Here is an 18687-nt window from a genome sequence, read left to right as displayed (position 1 = left end):
CGGAAAGCGCATGCCGTACATAGCGTCGCTCTAGAGACATCGCCGACTGTGACGCCACGGGAGTCTGAACTCACGGTTGGGCCACAGCGTGTGGCGGGTAACAATAAATCTGATCGCCCGTAACGCAGGGGCATCAATAGCAAATACAGACTCGGGCGGGGTTATGGATACCAAAGGAATGAACTTTGATGGAGCAGTGAACCTGAGAAAATACATGGTGAAGTGACCCAATGCATCGGAAAGGTTCCACACAACCACTGGAGTGGGATGAATGTCTCAGTGGAAGATTGCCGTAATCGCGTGAGCAAATATTTGGAGCCAGCGTCTGGAGTTGTCCTAGCGCTATTCGCCATGACCACGTGATTTCGAGCTCTTCGCTCCTCCATGTACGGGCAGAGACCCTGTGAGAACCGTGATTCTATTCCAGCACGCCGATCATAAAAAACACTGTACAGGTCGACAACACCATCAACATTCGAATTGCGATTGTTTTCAGCTTCGACCACTACGATGCTCTACCTCATAAACTTTGAAACAAAGCCAAAGTGGGGCGGCATACCCGTCTACTTCCCCGATGACAGGCTGGGATTCCCATACAGACTGGGGCACGTCAAGATCTGACCAGTGCTGCGTCCGCGCGCCGCCTTTTATTACCTAAGGTATTTCGGGTTTGAGGCGTTCCATTCGTAGGTGGATGTAATGAGCTTGCCTAGAAACACCAATGATTGGCGAGTGTGGGCTTCATCTACGGTCCCGTCAACGCCCCGGGAAGAAGCGTCGTCCGCCACGCCGCCGTCGATTATCGGACGCAATAGCGCATATCTGCACCCACGTGTGTATGTACGGAAGACAAGGAGTCGCGCTTCACACTACGCCGAGGACCCAAGAAATTACCAGCCACGATAAGCCAGCATGCGAGGATCCTCACCGGGGTGTCGGCCTGGCCCAACAGACGAGAACCCGTACCTCGTCGAATACTCGCAACATGAACTGTACGCTTCTCTTGGTAATCTGCGAGGCCGGTGTGCTTCTTGGTAAATCTGGGTTTCAACACCGTGGATACTGCCGACCAGAACACAAGTGGATCGTCGACACCCGATACTCAGGGAGGCTCAACATTGACTCCTGGGGTAGACCGCACGGTGAATTTTGTGGTCATCAATGTATCGCCAAATGGGGTGTGGCTTGGGCATCCTGTCCTATGGAACCCCCACACTGCACATGAGACGGCGAAGCCATGCGTCCGTTCACACCTGGGACTGTACCCCGGTTCCGTCTTCAGACTGCATCCTAGTCGGATGTCGTGCCCCGTACATCCACCATTCTCTGCTAGTTAGCCTTCCACTAAAGCCTTCATCCCAGTCACTTCTTGGCTGCATGCGAGAGCGATATTCCCTGTTGGTCTTGCAACCATGCTCTCGCTCCTAACCCTAGTCACTCCGGCTTGGTCCACAACAAACTCCATCCTTGCGTCGCGGGATACTCACAGTGGTAGTGTATCGAGTTGGCCCATTCATATGTAAAGCCCCAAACGCTCCCCCATACCACAGCCAGATCGATCGAGCAAATCTACACCACTCCCACGTCATCTGATCCTCTATCTCCACCGCATCTTCTTCTTGTAGTCTTGATAGTTCTATTCCCGACAGCTCACGGCCCAACCCGCACTTGCTTCCCATCTTCGCCTTTCCAACCGCAGGGTATACCGCCATCATATCCCACTGCCCACCCCGTGGCAACAGCGTCTTTATCTACCATGGCTACCGTGGTTGCATCTCACAACATTGGACTTTGGCAAGACCGACGAGAACCATCAATGCACATCCCTAACATGCATCTCGCCAACATCATGCCTCCATACGACACTTCACGGAATGTCACCAACACTCCAGTCTCTCGCGAATACCAGCCCACTTCAAACCACATGGACATGAACATGCCTCTCTACTCCACCAACACCCTTACCAGCTCCGTCCCGTACCAAGCAGGAGCATTTGCGTACGACGTTCCTACTTCGGTACCGGTAAACCCATACAATATGCAACAAGCTTCTTACTATTCACCGAACATGCCACATCCAGGCTCATACGCCCAATCACATGATGTCCAGGTCCCAACTCTGCCAGATGTCCGACATGTGTTCAACCCAAACGTCAAGTCTGAGGGCACATCACCGGCACAGTCAAACCAAATGTACGCCGATCCGTCTTATGGAACCGAGTTGAAGCGATCCACCTCAGAGCCTACCGAAGGCAGTGGCATCAACTTTGCCACCGACGTGGACACTCTCATGAGGGCCATCCAGGCGAAACAGACGAACCCGCCTCAAGAGAATGAGCAGAAGGTATGTCATTCAACGTCAAGATCTTCAGTTCGACGTCGCTAATGATCAAGTAGGATGATGCAGCGAAGACTGCCCAGAAGCCCAGGAAGCGTTACCAGTGCACCGTACCCAACTGCAACAAGAGCTTCTATCAAAAGACGCATCTTGAGATCCATATCCGCGCCCATACAGGTGATAAGCCATTCCCTTGCAAAGCACCAGGATGTGGCCAATCATTCTCGCAGCTGGGTAACCTCAAGACGCACGAGAGGCGTCACACAGGAGAGCGACCCTACAGCTGCGACATCTGCGGCAAGACATTTGCTCAACGTGGCAACGTTCGAGCCCACAAGATTGTTCACCAACAGATTAAGCCCTTCAGCTGTAAGCTGGACGACTGTGGCAAGCAGTTCACTCAACTAGGCAACCTCAAGGTCAGTTTCGTGAATCATGGCTCTCTATCCCATTACTAAATTGTTGTAGTCCCACCAAAACAAGTTCCATGCCGCTACGCTCAGGTATCTTACCACGAAGTTTGCAACCATCAACCCAGGCGATTATGTCTCGCAAGAGGACAAGGAGCTATGGGAGTACTTTGCCTCGCTGTACAAGAACTCCAACAAGGGTATCAAAGGTCGAGGCAAGGACAGGCGCATCTCCGCCATGTCGTCGTCTGCTTCTTCATACCCCTCTTCCTATGCCGCCATGCCAATGGCTTCCATGTCTCGAGGCTACGCCAGCTCTTTCCACCAGCACAGCAGCGACCGCAGCAGTCGCTGTTCATCGATGTCTTCTGACACCATTCCCATACAACGGACAGACAGCGCATACGATTTCAGTGCACCAATGCACAACGGATACCACCAGCCCCAAGGCAATGGCTACGATGACATGGTCTTCCCTGAGCGAAAGATGTACTGAGCACGGATCATGGTACATGAGAAATACCATATAAGACTTCGGTTCAATCAGTGGGAGTTCTTGGATATCGGCGCTGAGATCAAGCGGGCATCGGGGCGCGGGTGACAAGTACCCAAGCTAGCGCAGCGAAGGGTACCATCTCTTTATTGTCTTTCATCTATCCTGTTTACACTGGCGTTATGGCATAGTTACGCTGCATCAGTAATGTCTTCTCACGCAATTTCGTCTACGCCCATTACGCTTGGCGTTCAGTATTTCATGTATTCCTATCCCCTGTACGCTTGTTCGGCATTCAGTCGCCAAAAGATTTTACCATTGCCGCAAGGCCCCAGTGCGCATCACTGTACGAATAGAGTAGAATTATGAACCAAAGAACGTTTATCCATCCAGTCACTGTTCTCCATCTTTGCGCCGCTACAGCACCAACAGAACGAAGTGTGGTGCAAAACGACTCACCGCTCAACTGACACTGAACGGCTGGGCGTATGCGACTGGTTCGCTGCGATATGCAAGATGCAAGGCGACTGCGCAGTTCATTCACCGCAGCTTTCTGCTTGCAACACCCACTCGCTTAGACTTGTGCCCAACATATCCGTAGCTTGAAGTGAGATTGTTGTAATTCCATTAGCTACATGCTTAGGCGCATCTTCAGTTTTAGCTGGGTCCTCCATGACTGTAGCGTTCAAGATAGGAACTGACATTTCTGAACTACAGCTGACTACCGCCGATTGCCGACAAACTACGCACTGGCGCAAGTAAGTGGGTTGTGAGGTTACCCATGGTACGCGCCGCGCAGCGCCTACATAAGCTTGCACGAAGAAGTGGACCGCCTACTATTTGCAACGCCGCCCAACACATTCGAGATTTATGAATCCCTCTTTTGGCCTCATTTACCCAGTCAGTCGCCCCATCGTAAAATTGTCCATCTCTCACTGTTCTTACTGAGGCTGATAGCAATCCTGCCATCAAACCAAATCTTGCGCAGAGTTTCTCCGCGGATCAGTATTGGTCAGATAAAGCGCAATTGGGCAGGTAGAGAGATGCACATCCCGCGCTTCCGTCGCCGCCAGATCGCAGACCAGGTTCCCCAAACTCTAACCATGCGGGCGTTCTGAAGAGGATGTAAGACGCATCGCTAGGCGGCCAATGGTACCATTTTTGGGCTGTTATGCGCCAGATTCCAAGGCGCCTTCACAATCCTTCAGAAAGCCAAATGTTGCCGTCGCCATCTCCTCGATTGAATGAGGTACGTAACATCGCCGTCTTGCGTTGCAAGATGACGTTGAATACGGTGCGACCATGCTAGGAACGTCTAAAGCCTCACTTCTACGCGCTGCCTGGCTACAGAAGACTTGACACTTGAGTCCGGGTGTGGGGATATATCCGTTGATTGGGTAGGATCTCCACTCTGCTACTGTCGATCTATTTGTCTACGCAGGTCCAGAATTCCAACATATTATGACGTATATCCGCCAACTTTGCGCGGCATTTGTGTTGCCCTGGTGAGGCTTCATGATAGGAAAAGTTGGTCGCTTTGGGCGAGTCACATGGATAGGGGCGTAGTGCTGATTTGGATTGGAGTGGGAGTTGGAATCCGCCGTGGGGTGCCAGGCCTTATCACCCGTGGAAACTAAGGCATCGACTCACGATGGATTAAAAATGGCGTGATGGAATCGATTGGGCTGAAGGAAGCGTTTCATATCAATGCATCTCGACTTGCAAGGTCAGATACTTGAGCATTTATCTATAGAGCGTGGGGAGGACAAACTGTTGGTCGTTGTTTGACTGGTAAGCAAGGTCGTGCTTGTCAGCAGTTATGTCACTGCTAGCGCACGACTCGCTGCCTCGCGCCCAACCTCCAACTTCACGCTCTCGCCTCCGCGCTCTCAACGTCCTCGTCCAGACACGTGGTACAAAGCATTCATTTCGCACGGTCTTCGTTCTCTAGCTATGACACTGTGGTTGTTTTTTGACGTTGGCCCGCGTTCGCAGACAGCCGCAAAGGCCGCCAGCAGCGCCCATTGCTCTCTGAGCCAACTACAATCGCGAACAGCCCCTGTAAGGAGCACTCCCGTTCCTCTCGTCAAAATGCCGGTCCTCAGCTCACAACCCCTGAACCGCTCGGTTGAAATCTTCCGGAAGCGGCTTACCGTCTCGCTGGGACCCTCTTTTGATGCCCCTGGAGTACCTGAACAGGGTAATTCGAGTCAGTCGAAGTAGCCCTGACCGACTACGGAAAACTTTATGTTTTACTGATGAGCTGGCCTGTCTCGGTGACTAGGCATCTGAGTCGTGTGTACTACGGGTAAATAAAAGCGAAAGAGAGGAATTGAGAACACGAACGCGAATCAAAGCGGGTCATGCAAATTCCAGAATTGATAAGGGTTTGCAAGACTCTTCGGTGGGGGCGTCAGAGATTCCGCCATATTCGCGGCCAGAATGCCGCATGTTGGTGGTCACGACAAGGTGAATGGTTAATGAATGGTCGTAGATGCTTGATCCTCATAGCACATACAAACTGCCTTGAAAGACAAGAAATCTCTTACTACAGGTCCACTCGGTCATGGCAGCATCCGCGGAGCTGACCACATTGATCATCGTACATCCCGATCCCAGCACTCTCCAGATCCCATCCACCCATTTCCTCCTGAGATCTCTGCTGGAACATTGCATATGCAATGCTTGTACCCGTTCCCAAACACATGACAATGTATCCCCACTCACGCGCTGCGAACCTCTGGTCTGAAACATACGTCAAAGTTACACGGCATTAACCAACTCGCTAAATTGGGCAGCCTTTCATCCTGGATCGAATCGCAAGTGTCGCCTGCAATATCGTTCTGCAGTGCCCCTCGGAGAATTTCTAGAGCAATGCAGGGCTTGTATGGTGGCGGAATCCTTTTCTGCATACTTGTCACAGCACTTGAATCTAAGCGCGAAGCCAGGTAAGAAATGGGAAGACCGTGCAGCGAATATAGTATTCTTCACGAGTAGGCGACACAAGGCTTATGGTGTATGTGTTCGGATGCCACGCTTTCGTCTGTCTTGGTACGTACCGCTCGTATTGCCTAGTGCATGTCTCACTTTGACAGGCAAGCAACCCCACCTGTATCCTGTCAGATTGCTGCTGCTCAGGCGAGATGAAAAGTTATACGCGACCATTGTGGAACACGTCCCCTTCGAGACTGCCATACATTCGTACGTCTGCTCCGTCCAATGGGTCGGTCTCATGTACGTAGTTCGCAGACCTGCGGCATCTGAGTGACAAGACGAGAATAGCTTGGCCATGGGTGGCAATGTATCCTGCAGCCACTTCCCTTCTTCAAGGTCACACAGCCTCATGGGCGCTTCGACCCCGGCACTCAGCTCTCCATACTTTCACTCAGAGATTATGGTTTCGGACATGTCCGTCTATATGCATCTTCCCCTGCATTGTAGATGGCTATCTGCCCACCTCACGTTCGGTGGTTGATCCCGACTATTCAGCATCCCGATGTTGTTCTCGTATGTCTTGCTTTTCCGTCAATCACCGTTTCCACTCCTGAACCTGTTAATCTCTAAAGCACCATATAGGGAAATGCATCTTACAAACCCCAGTTCAGCCTCCCTGTAACCTCGACTTCATGTGGCAAAAACAAGCGCAGTCGTACAACGCTTGCTATCGGGCCCTAATGAACCGTTCGGGTACAAGCAAAACAAGGGAATGTCGGGAGCCAGGGCGCCCTGTCTGCATATGAAAACGTGTGCATACGCTCACAGCAGCTTTCCGGAAGAGTATGCTGCATATGGACCACGAGCTTCTGGGGAATAATGGGAGCCAGGGCGATGTGTTACTTCGAGGCAGAGATGCAGCTGATGCAGGGAGCCGGTCGGAACGGGCCTTTGGTGCACTGGAAGCAGAGCTGTATTACCTCAGCAGAAGAACATTGAAAGGCAAGGCCGGCCTTGGCGAGAACGTAAGTATCAGCAGCGTGGGGGTTATGTGGTTGTGAGTCCAATATTGACGACGATGAACAGCTGACTGGTCCAGCGCGTGCGTGACAATATGGTCTCCAACGTTTTGCGCCCGGTCTCAAGGAACTCGTAGATCAGGAGATGTCAGTCGCTTAGGACATGGCCATCAGATCTGTTAGGCAATACCCATCAAGTGTCAGTGTTAACCTTCAGAACTGTCATGTTAAACACGCATAAGCTGTCATATCGAAACTACCGGGAAACGCCATTCCTTCCCATTATCTACACAATCATTCCTGAGCTCTTGGAGATGAGCGCGCTTCCGAGTGAGCACAAGCTCTACATGATATCTTTCCTACTGCCCTATCCAGGAATACTCGTGCATCACCATCAACATCAAGGAACATGCTTGAGAGATTACTGAAATGTACCGGGTAGGAGTCAATATCCGGATCCTCGGTGGCTGGCGTCGGTTGGATATCTTCATTCCCTTGGTCCGGGGCCAGTGGCCACTCTCTATCGTTCAGTGCTTCCGCAACACTTCCACAACAGGCTTTAGAAGCAATTCACGTAACATCTTCGAAACTGCAGAAGTCTTGTCTTCCCCTTCTTTGCAGTCATGTTGCAGTCTTTGCGTTGACCAGCACTCACTGACTGTATATGCAGCTCTGTACTCTAGAGAGTCTTCGTGTAGCATTTCACTACTAGCGTTATCGAATATAATGAGGACCGGAAGCCGATTTAGGGGCGTAATTGTACGACCATCTCACATCTGCGTTCCTTGCTATGAATGCCACTGCAGCGACAAGAACGCAGCGAGATTCCTACGATGAGAGCGTTGGCAATTGTACCATTTCGCATATATCACAGCATGAACACAGATTACTCCAATAAGCTTAATCCTAGCAAGATAGGCGCCGCAAAGCAGCATAGCGTACAGTGGCGCCTGGGGAAATGCGCTGCAGCCCAAGCTTACTGTAAGCCAACCAACATCCCGATCATTTCTTGCTAGCTCAAGCTTGCGGCAAATCTCAAAGAAGGTACCATTGGTGCAAACAGCGAGCAAATCCGTTTGACGGCTGATCGCCTGTGGTGTACATAATGATGACGACGCCCTACATGTACCTGTACATGCATGCAACAAGACCAGCATACTCTTGCGAGTATACTTCACGTATGTACAAGTATCAAGGTATCTGATCCATATGTTGCTAGATGCTAGGTACTAAGCCGATTGTAGCAAGCTACAGCTGGTACACCGTTTGCAGTCATGTATGTTGAAGTCGAGACCGTGCGCCGCATACTTGGCTTAAGCATAGAGTTAGAGTTTGGCTAATGCGAGTGTCGTCAACCCTGAACCAAGATACGTGAGAGAGATTGAATCAACATGAGATACGTGTCTCATCGGTGATGCCGATGTAACTTGGAGGACTGGAGGATCATCTCCAAATGCATCGCAAAGGTACCGGGGTATCTGCGCGTCCTCCAATGGACTTGCAACACATTTACTACTCGATCATCTGACGAGACAGTTGTCAACTTCAATTCTTCAAGATTCCCCCCAGAAGACGATCTCCGAGGACGTGGTAGCTGTCAGATGTCGCGCATTACCATGGTACCCGCAAACCTAGCGGTACATCGGCGCTCCACTCAGCTACTTCGCCACACCAACCCACCCACGCAACCGTATACCCCAATCAACCAACCAACTAGCCTTGGCTCAACTGCAATTGAACCCATGTAAACGCATGTTTGGTAAACTTAAAACTAGCCTCATAGTTTGTTGATCCATACGGCGGTGAGAAGGCAGCTTCATGATGTGGCGGGGTCCACTCCCATTTAGGAAGTTGCTGTATGGAGGTGTGGGTGGGTATTGCTTTTTGTCATTCCTCGCCTCGGTCCCGTCTCAACGTTGGTACATGTTAGCGAAGACATCCTTGAAAGCCGGGTGTCTGGGATTATTATTGAAGCGAAGAGCGAATTGGTGGTTTTCACACCGCTGGTTTTGTATGCGAAGTTTGTAGCGCGCGCGTTGTGTTGGTTGAGGGGTTTGGGATTGTGGGAAGGGAGCTGATGCCCCTCGTTTTTGGGAGATGATTGAATTTTTTTTTCTTTCAGCGTCTTGAAGTTTCGGGGGTGTTTCAGTGCTTCAGTGTCGCTCTTACACTTGATTGGAAGATGGATGATTTGACAAAGTCATATGTTAGTGTGTGGCTTTCGTGAGCATGTATGTCGACAACTGGTTCCAAGTGGGCTGAAAAGCCCAAGAATCGACGCAAGAAGACTTCCTTCTACACATGTAAGCATATTTTGTCGCGAGTCTTCCAATGCAGGCCTCTTCTTTGAGCGCATCGTCCGTTTCGTAATGACTTCATTCGGACAAAACTCTGTAACGTTGCGTGTTGCCATGAACGATGACGTATCGAAGGTTGTTAAACCATGCAGTCATCAAAGTTCCGTCTAACATTGTCTTTTGTTTGTTTGAGAATATTAAGTCTTGCAGTTATGCGAATCATGTGTTACTATGCGGCACCGTCGAAGTGCTTGATGTCGACCACCCTGAAGCCCTCTCGGACTTTTCTTAGAGGAACGACTAACTGTGATATCAGTGTGGTTTGGTATCTATTCTGTTTGCTTACCATTCGTCAGGTGTTAGCTGCGGTTGCTTGTGAAATATGGTGGCGCTGTCATTGCTTCCAATCTCCTATTTCCAGCCGTTATTGGCTTCTGGCAGTGAGTTCCAACACCATCAACTATCAAGACTTTCAACTTCTCACATGCCCAATCATCTCCTCGCATCTAAGTCTTCTTATCAGTTTCTATCAATAATCTTCCATCCCCCAAACATCCCCAACTCTGAATCCCACCAGAAAAGGATCCCCAGCATCCAGCAAGACCTGCCTATACCCTGTGATCCAACCCCTTCCCTTGACTCTTGTCAAAACCGCTTCGTACTCCCCAACTTTCGTCGTGCCCAGTATACTGCTTTGGAACTCCGTACCAATAATACTCCTATGCGTGAACTTCTCCCCAACCTTCAACAACCCCTTGGCATGCAACACGGCCAACCTTGCCGAAGTCCCCGTACCGCAAGGACTACGATCGAACCTACCTGGAGAAACGACAACAGTATTAACCGCAGTTTTCGTATCGTCCACCTCAGTCGTAAGCGGTGCAGTCCACTCGAATATACTAACACCCCTGATCCCCTCATTAAGCGGATGAACTGGCGTATAAGCCTTCTGAACCGCCTTAATAATCCTCTGCCCCCACTCCACCAATTTCCTACCATGTTTGTGCTCAATAGTAAGGCTAAGCGACTCAGCATCCACAAGCACGAACCACATACCACCCCACACGATATCCACTTCCACTTCGGTCCTATCCAGACCAGGTACAGCGAGTTTGTAACCAAGTTCGTATACAAACGACGGTACGTTGTCAAATTCAACACTTTTACACTTCCCCCCTTCACATTCAGCTCTCACGCGCACCAACCCCGCCGCCGTATCTAATACAACCGTCGTAACAGGTTCTCGCATTTCTAACCTGCCACTCTCCAACAACACGGTAGTAACACAAATTGTATTGCTCCCGCTCATAGTAGCATACTCGTCGCTTTCCAAGATAAGGAACCCAGCATCGGCGGAGGGGTCGCAAGGGGACAAGAGGAGGTTCATGCATTGGGAGACACGGCCGCGAGGTTCTTGCATGAGCATAAGCCGGTAGTGGTCTGCGTTGTCGCGGAAGTGACATAGTTTGGCGTACATGGTGGGAAGGTGGATGGGGTCAGGGATGCCGGAGGTTATTACGTCGCCGATTTCACCTTCGGCGTGAACTGTTGTTATGGAGATCTGGGGAGAGGGGTTTCCATCGTCGTTAGAGGATGGCATGGTGATGGCGGTTGGACGGTTAGAGATGTGTAACTGGTGAAGGTGTCAGACCATGTGCAGCTACGTTCAATTAGGGCATTGTCATGTTCTTACCGGTACTTGAGCAACTAGACGTTATTTGCTATCTGTTTCCTTCGATAGGACCTATTGATGATGCCGCGTAGTCAAGCTCTAGAAGAGGAGGAATTGATAAAAAGGACTCCTCCTATAGGACTATTCGAACAGACGTATCTCTTATTGCTCCAGAATGGAATGAAGTTACAAGTATGGCCTCGAGTTTACAGACCATCGCATTACAAACCGCACACGCCCTACATGTCGGAAGGCCGATCGTGGCCACTGACTAGCACCCATACCCCGCTTCATGAGGGGTCAAGCTTATCAACATGTCAAAAAGGAGCTGTATGCCTGATATTACAATGCGATGGCCAACTTCGTTCTATTAACATGAATGATACATGACAGTCAAATTATTATTAATATTCCAAGAAGCGATCCTTCATCCCTAGCTCTATAATATTACAAACATGGGCTTTGCTCCTCAAAGCAATACCGCTATACTCAAACTTTTCATGCAACGAGCGCAAAGAATGGTATATACACGCAGAACTGTTCGACTTGGTTCGCCGATGGAGATCGACCTGCGATCGCACAAGCACATATGCTCCTTGCACCTAAAATCTATTCGTAACGGCGTCTCAAAAAATTCACAAATATGCAATGTGCTTGAGTCAGAAGGATCATCTAGCGGACCTTCTTCGTCTCGGAAGCGTATGTGCGGTCGTTGTCGTCACCCTCGACTTCTTCGACCATCTTGTCGACGGCCTCAGCTTGCTTCTTCCACTCGTTTTGGCACATCTTGAGTTCCTTTTGAAAGAGCTCGTCGTTGGGCTTCCTGTAGCTTCCTCCAAGGCGGTCCCAGAGGGTTGTGTACTGTCCGTAGTTGTAGTTGAAGTACAGGTGGTGCATGGTGTGGCAGGCGGCACCGTTGATGATGGGAGAGTTGTGCGCGTACTCGCCGTCGTGGATCAGGACAGTCCAGATGTTGACGAAGACGAAGAGGAAGACGTATGCGAACTTGGATAGCGGGAAAATGAAGGGGAAGATGTGGTAGGGAAGGCCCTGAGCGTAGCCGTCGGCGGGATGGAATGCGTGCGAGGCGAAAGGAGTCGGCATGATCCACTTGTGGTGTGGCTTGTGGACGTACTTGTAGACACGGGGATGGTGCAGACCGCGGTGGATCCAGTAGATGGCCGAGTCGGTGAAGAGGAAGAAGAGGGGAAACTGAAGGTAGTTGTACCAGAGTCCCGGGCCCTGATCCACTGTGTCGTATAGCTTAGAGTATCCGCGGACCTCGAGCAGGAACCAGGGCACAGTAAAGATGGCCATGATGGGGAAGGCGATGTTGGCCTGCTTCATCTCGAGCTTGATCTGGTTCTTGAGGTATCGTGGATGGTTGAAGGTGGACTTGTCGAAGACGAGGAAGTACGAGGCGCCTGCGAAGACATAGTATACTAGTACACCGAAGAGCCTACATAAGTGTTAGGAAAGTTGAGCCTATGCGTCTGGGGCAGCGCATACCATGTGATGAGGTACAATGACAGAGCTTGTCGTCGCCAGTCGTCGCGGGACCATTGGCTCATATAGGCATACTTGGAGGGCTCAACGGAGAAGAACTGCGTCGAGGGCTCGTACTGCCAAGTCGCATGGGGAACTGCGAAACCGGTGGGTTCCTCTCTGATGCTCGAGAGGGTCGCATTGCCGACCAAGGACGACGTAGAAGCGGGAAGAAGGGTGGCATATAGAGGATCGAATAGGAACGTGTCTGCTAACTCAAGGACGACGTCCATGGCTGCTGTGGCTGGGGCGAGGGGATGTCTCGGGGGTCGGGATATTCAGGTACGGAAGGGCTGCGATTCGTGGTGTTTGGGATGAGTAGCAGGCGCATACAAAGCAGATAGGCTTCACCGTGTCGCACCAAAAAAGACAGGCGATAAAAGCAATCCAAAGAGCAATGCAAAGGTAGCAGAGTGTCTAGGGGAGTGTAAACGAGTGTGGGGAGGCGAATGCTCTGCTTCAAGTAAGTAGTAATAACGGGTCGCAGTGACTTGTCGGCAATAACAACTTTTCGGCGCGCCGAGTACAAGCGTCCCTGAACTTGAGGCACGCCAGGGTCCATATCAACCGCGTTTGTTCCTCAACGAGCTGCCTCTGTGCCAATCAAGAGTCGCAATCCAGCGACTAAAGCGGTTCACGTGACTTCGCATCATAATCTCGTGCGACGGAAATGAAGCATCCGCTCATTCCGGAGTGGACTGACAGCCTTACGGGGGACGTGCAGGGGCGGCCCCTTATCAGATCTTCTCACCCGATGCTCGGAGCATGCTCGGATGGCAACAGGACGGCTAACACGCCACTGTCGTGCTTACAAACCGTGATGTGATTGCGCGTTTTGTGGCATGGCTTTGTTTTAACTACTAGCAGCAGTGACTATTCATTGGTGGTATAGGAGCTTTCCATCTAGGTCATCCAATCAGAGCCCTGTCTGTACGACGTGAACGGCTGGTCGTCATTCATCTCTCGAATACAGAATTACTTCGCCACAATGCTGACAACATCCTCATCGCTCACTACATGTCCCAGACCCACCTTCTGTGGCACATGCCTAGCACTCGCGCCCCAGACCAAAGCATGTTTGAACGTCTCCTTTAGTGTCCGGTGCACCTGATCGCAGACATCTTCAATTGTGCTTCCGTGTCGTACGATCAGCGCCTCTGAGAAATCGGGGTCATTGCCCTTCCTCTTGGTGTACACCCTGATCAACCTCAACTCTTCCCAACACCTGTCCACAACGTCCTGAATACCGAGATCGAGCTCACAGCTCATGACGACCGTGTGTGGTTCACGTGCCAGTTCGTCCAAGTGAGGTAGACCAATGCTATCGATCTTGTTGTACACGTAGAGACATTTAATATACTTTCTGTGATCCTTCATGATGACGTCGATGAAGTCGTCAACTGTAGCGTCTTCGTCCCGGACAAGTACTTCGCAGTTTAGCATCTTGTAGTCTTTGAGGATGTTGTAGACCATCTTCTCGTCGAGATGCTTGGGTGGAACCTGAAAGTTGATCTTCATGCCGCCGGCCTTTTTAGGCTTGAGATAGATGTTTCTGTATGCCGGTCAATGTCTTGCTATGTTAGGCGGGGAGCCAACATCAACTTACGGTGGCTCGCGGTTCAGCCTGATACCCACAGCTTCCAGCTCGGCTTCTAGCAACCGCCTCTGCTCTGCTTTCTTCGTTGCATCAAGAATCATGCAGATGAGATCGCTCGTCTTCGCTGCACTGATGACTTGTCTTCCCCGTCCTTTGCCCTCTGCAGCACCCTCGATGATACCTGGCAAATCCAGGACCTGAATCTCGGCGCCGCCATACTCGAGTACACCGGGGATTGCTGTAAGGGTAGTGAAGGCGTACGATGCGGCCTCTGACTTTGTCTTCGTGACTCTGGAGAGGAAAGTAGACTTTCCTACCGAAGGAAAACCGACAAGTGCTATGCGCGCATCTCCAGATTTGGATACATCGAATCCGCTTCCTCCGCCACCACCTGCACCTCCTGCGGGCTCGAGGAGTTGTGCGCGAAGACGGGCTAGTTTTCTGTGATATTGTCAGTATAAGATGTTCTATGAACTATCGTAAATGCTGTACCCTTTCAATAGACCAAGATGGTAATCTATACTACTATGTCAGCACGTGATACAGTGTGCACCCAGCACCACCGGGCTGTAGAGTCAGATCTACGCAGACTTACTTGTAGCCTTATTCTCTGCGTAAAATTAGCTGAGAGCCTCATCATGGTAGTACTGTCACACTCACTCTGCGTGATACTCATCTCATGCTCAATCCTGGCGGGGCGTTAGTGCAAGGCCACATCAAAACTTCGGCGCTATCCCACTCTTTGATCTTCTCCGTAATGTTCACCATCTTGACGACTTATTCGCACTCTTTGCACTCGGATAGAGAGGGACTGGGGTGAGGATACGGTATCGCACTTTGTGGCGGCTGCAGTCCGGCAATATCACGATGGTAAAGGTTTGGTGTTGCAGCGCCCGCAGCCTAGCGCTATTACTCTTCAAGCTTAGCGCATCTACTAGCCACTGCAAGATGCAGTGCGTCATCTAAGACCATCAGCATTTTTTGCGCCACGCTTGTTTGTCTGGTGGTTGCAAGTGCTTGGTTTCTTTTATTTATTCCCTATGTCGTTTGTTTCTTACCTGTGTGCTGCTTTCCATTTCTTACTACCAGCATGTTGTTCAAATCCTCAGATCCTTGGCCGCAGTCGCATCACGACTTGTTAGATCACTACCACGCAAAGTACGACAAAGCTATCGCATCTGGGGAATATCAACCTTTTCTGTATCCATGGGGAACAATCGGTGCACTTGTCGTCATCATATATCTTCTTATCCCACATCAGAATCGGCCATGGCTTAAGAAATGTCGATACTTGGCGTTTGCGTGGCTTATGGGCTTCGCCTTATACAGTAACCTATACACAAGGACGAGAGCTGTAGCGCCAGCTTTGGGAATCGGTCTAATCAATGCATGGAGCGTGGCATGGGTAGGAGCAATCATAGTATGCAACGATGCACAAACAGACTTTATGAGGATTGAGAGGACGGAAGGCGTTTTCGGGTCAGATACGAATCAGCCAAAAGAGAAGGACCGACAGAATGGTAGTGCTGGAACCAAAGAAGAAGAGATTAAACATGCTGCAAAAGGCGACGTTGTCAACGGTTCAGTCGGGCCAAGAGACCGCCACGGCCAATTCGCATGGCAACCTTACCCGCTCAGGCCCTTTATCGAGCGTCTGGACTGGGTCTTCGACATATTTTGCAACTTCCGTGGTATGGGCTGGAACTGGCGAACTTCGGCTCTCCCTCCACCACCCAAATTCATCCAGGAGCAACTCCACGCCAACTCAGGCGACGTTGTGCCAAAGCACTCGTACAAGATCCACGCTGGACAAGTAAAGCTCTACGCGGACCGGAAAGAGCTGCTAAGGAGCAACGCGTGGACATTTGTGAAAGGTTACTTTATCATAGACGCATTGAAGACGGCCATGATGTGGGATCCCTATTTCTGGGGCTACGTGGATAGGGCGCCACCAACATACCTTCCTTCCATCCTTAGGAATAGTGTGGTCCTAACGCACATATACCACCTGACCCTCTCCATGCTTGCCATCAAATGGGCGCTTCAAACCATCTTCTCCCTAGGGCCGCTCTTCTTCTGCGGTCTGCTCTCGCCCTCGCTCCTCGGGGCACGCGCAGAATCCTGGATGTACCCCGAAACCTGGGCGTCGTATAGCGTTGTTCTAGATAAAGGGTTAGCTGGATGGTGGAGTAACTGGTGGCACCAAACCTTCCGATTCGCATTCCAGGAACCAAGCCGCAAGCTTGTTGAGGTGTTTGGTATGGATAAGAAAAGTCCTGCAGCCAAAGCATTACAACTCTTCATCGCTTTCTTCCTGAGCGGCTTCATACATGGTAGTGGGAGCTACACTTGCGCTGGCGAGACCCGGCCACTTCGAGGACCAATGGCTTTCTTTCTCCTCCAAGCGCTCGGTATCTTCGCTGAAGTCAGCCTAACGCAAGTCGCAAAATCGGCTGGCCTAGGTCGCAACCTACCTAGTTGGCTGAAGAGAAGCTTTACCTTTTTGTACGTCCATGTCTGGTTCTACTTCACAGCCCATCTTCTTTGCGACGACTTTGCGCAAGGCGGTGTCTGGCTCTTCGAGCCGGTTCCTGTTTCTCTGTTCCGAGGTCTAGGATTTGGCCCTGATGCAAGAGATGGGTGGTGGTGCTGGGGTGGACAACTGGTACGATGGCATAGCGGAGATACGTGGTGGACGACAGGTGTTGCATTTTAGAGGTTCATGTATTCGATGATTCGCAGGTTTTGTATCGCATAGCGTCTGGTATGTTCGAGAGGTGTTGTATACACCATTGATAAGTCAGTAGATTCTGGTGGAACGTAGAACAAGATCAAACAGGAGATTCTATTCTCTGTCAAGGAAAAGCTCCGTTTCCGCTTCCACAGTCACTGCCAAACCCGATTGCCTTGAGTTGCGTGTTCAACCAACCCCCAATTCTCGATTTCACAAGTCGCCTCCGTCTGCCAACGCACCATCATTTCTCTCCATGAACATGTTCTTATCCCTACACTCCCTGAAATCCAGGAACCACCGCACACGACGACAACAATAACAACGCACAACTGTTACAGAAGACCCCAACCACCTTTCGTTCCCCTTGACCCGACTTACTCCAATCCAGATCATGGAATTCAACTTCTCCCCGACAGAGATTATGTTCAACATGACTTGGCGCACCCTCTCCCACACCGCCGTACCCACCATGTTACCCGCCTCATCGCTCGACACCAACGGTCTAATACCACGGTCATTCTGTCCACAAGTATACGACAGAGTGAAGAAGAACGTAACAGACATGCAAGAAGAAGCTCAGTTCGCGGCATGGTACTGGATCGTATCTCCCTCTCAATCCCAGGATGATGTTGAGAGGAAGTTAGTAGGCTGGCATCCATGTTTTACTCTCCCTACAAACCGGTAAGACTATTCTTGACTCCCTTTTCACCATGACTGCTACGAGTAAACATGTAAAAGATGGCATTCTTTCTCCACAACAAAAAAACAAAAGTCGATACTGACTTATTTCCAACAGACGCATCGTAGTCTGCAACGTTAATTTCAACGTCATTGCCACTCTGGAACCCCTTATGAATCGCAGAAGATCGAGTTCTTCTCCTGCTAATAGCCATGACCGACGGTCAAGCAGCGACGGTGCCCGTCGGATGAGCTCGGTGCGAGAAGAAAGTAAGAACGATGACAGTACAGCTGATGTAGCCAGCGAGAGGACAAGGAGGGGCTCTAATTCACATACAAGGCCTCCGATGGTGAGTAAGTGAAGGCTTGGATGGTAAAATGGTTGGAGTCTCTTGCTATCAAGGACAAGATGAATTCAAAGAAAAAAGTGTCCTTTGGATGTGTGAGTATTACCCAGCGACCAAAATGCAAAGAAGTGGATATAAAGTCCGCTGAGCTGTGCTTCCAGAGCAAGGAATTGAGTTGCTGCCTTGTTTGGTCAAAAAGATACCAATATCCTACAACAATGCCGACGACTTCCACATCATCCACATGCACTAAAATACACTCTTGTCACTGAGCACAGCATACCATAATATCCAGGACCTACCTCGGTCAGCCCTGAGTCTCTACCCTGCCCTGCCCTGCCTTAGATGAGTATGTAAACCTTCCGAGTCATTACATTACCCCAACACGTCATGACACCTGAAACGCATAAACTCCTCAGGGTGCATCCATGCAGTCGAAAACAATAACAACAACGGCGGCGCCGAAATGAAGGTGTCAATGCATGAAATGGCAAGGCTGAAGCGAATGTCGAGTCAGTTGCCTTGCAACACCAGGAAGGCACAAGCCTTTCAAGTTCTGCAGAAAATCTACGAGAAAGGTAAGATGGAATGACATGGACATGTAGTAATATGCATGTGTAACA

The 18687-nt window shown here is 50.5% G+C and overlaps 4 protein-coding genes across 4 annotated transcripts; 2 read left to right on the top strand and 2 right to left on the bottom strand.

The window, feature by feature from the left end:
* Positions 1-1831: 1831 nt before the first annotated feature.
* ALTATR162_LOCUS11775 (uncharacterized protein) lies at positions 1832-3244 on the top strand (the record flags this gene model as incomplete). Its single annotated transcript, XM_043319417.1, has 3 exons — positions 1832-2344; positions 2398-2757; positions 2807-3244. The coding sequence occupies 3 exons, from the start codon at positions 1832-1834 to the stop codon at positions 3242-3244; spliced, it is 1311 nt and encodes a 436-aa protein (XP_043175352.1).
* Positions 3245-11835: 8591 nt separating this feature from the next.
* On the bottom strand, positions 11836-12941 carry ALTATR162_LOCUS11774 (uncharacterized protein; the record flags this gene model as incomplete). The annotated part of the gene is made up of 2 exons (XM_043319416.1): positions 11836-12622; positions 12673-12941. 2 exons carry the CDS (start codon positions 12939-12941, stop codon positions 11836-11838), a joined length of 1056 nt encoding a protein of 351 aa, XP_043175351.1.
* Positions 12942-13683: 742 nt separating this feature from the next.
* On the bottom strand, positions 13684-15073 carry ALTATR162_LOCUS11773 (uncharacterized protein; the record flags this gene model as incomplete). The annotated part of the gene is made up of 6 exons (XM_043319415.1): positions 13684-14260; positions 14315-14746; positions 14798-14822; positions 14901-14915; positions 14966-14994; positions 15045-15073. The coding sequence occupies 6 exons, from the start codon at positions 15071-15073 to the stop codon at positions 13684-13686; spliced, it is 1107 nt and encodes a 368-aa protein (XP_043175350.1).
* A 322-nt stretch (positions 15074-15395) lies between these two features.
* ALTATR162_LOCUS11772 (uncharacterized protein) lies at positions 15396-17021 on the top strand (the record flags this gene model as incomplete). Its single annotated transcript, XM_043319414.1, has 1 exon — positions 15396-17021. The coding sequence occupies one exon, from the start codon at positions 15396-15398 to the stop codon at positions 17019-17021; it is 1626 nt and encodes a 541-aa protein (XP_043175349.1).
* Positions 17022-18687: the final 1666 nt, after the last annotated feature.

Source organism: Alternaria atra (genome assembly GCF_907166805.1).
Source record: "Alternaria atra isolate CS162 genome assembly, contig: 37, whole genome shotgun sequence".
NCBI lineage: Eukaryota > Fungi > Ascomycota > Dothideomycetes > Pleosporales > Pleosporaceae > Alternaria > Alternaria atra.
The sequence above is the reverse complement of the archived record's forward strand: the minus strand, read 5'-3'. Positions and strand labels throughout refer to the sequence as shown.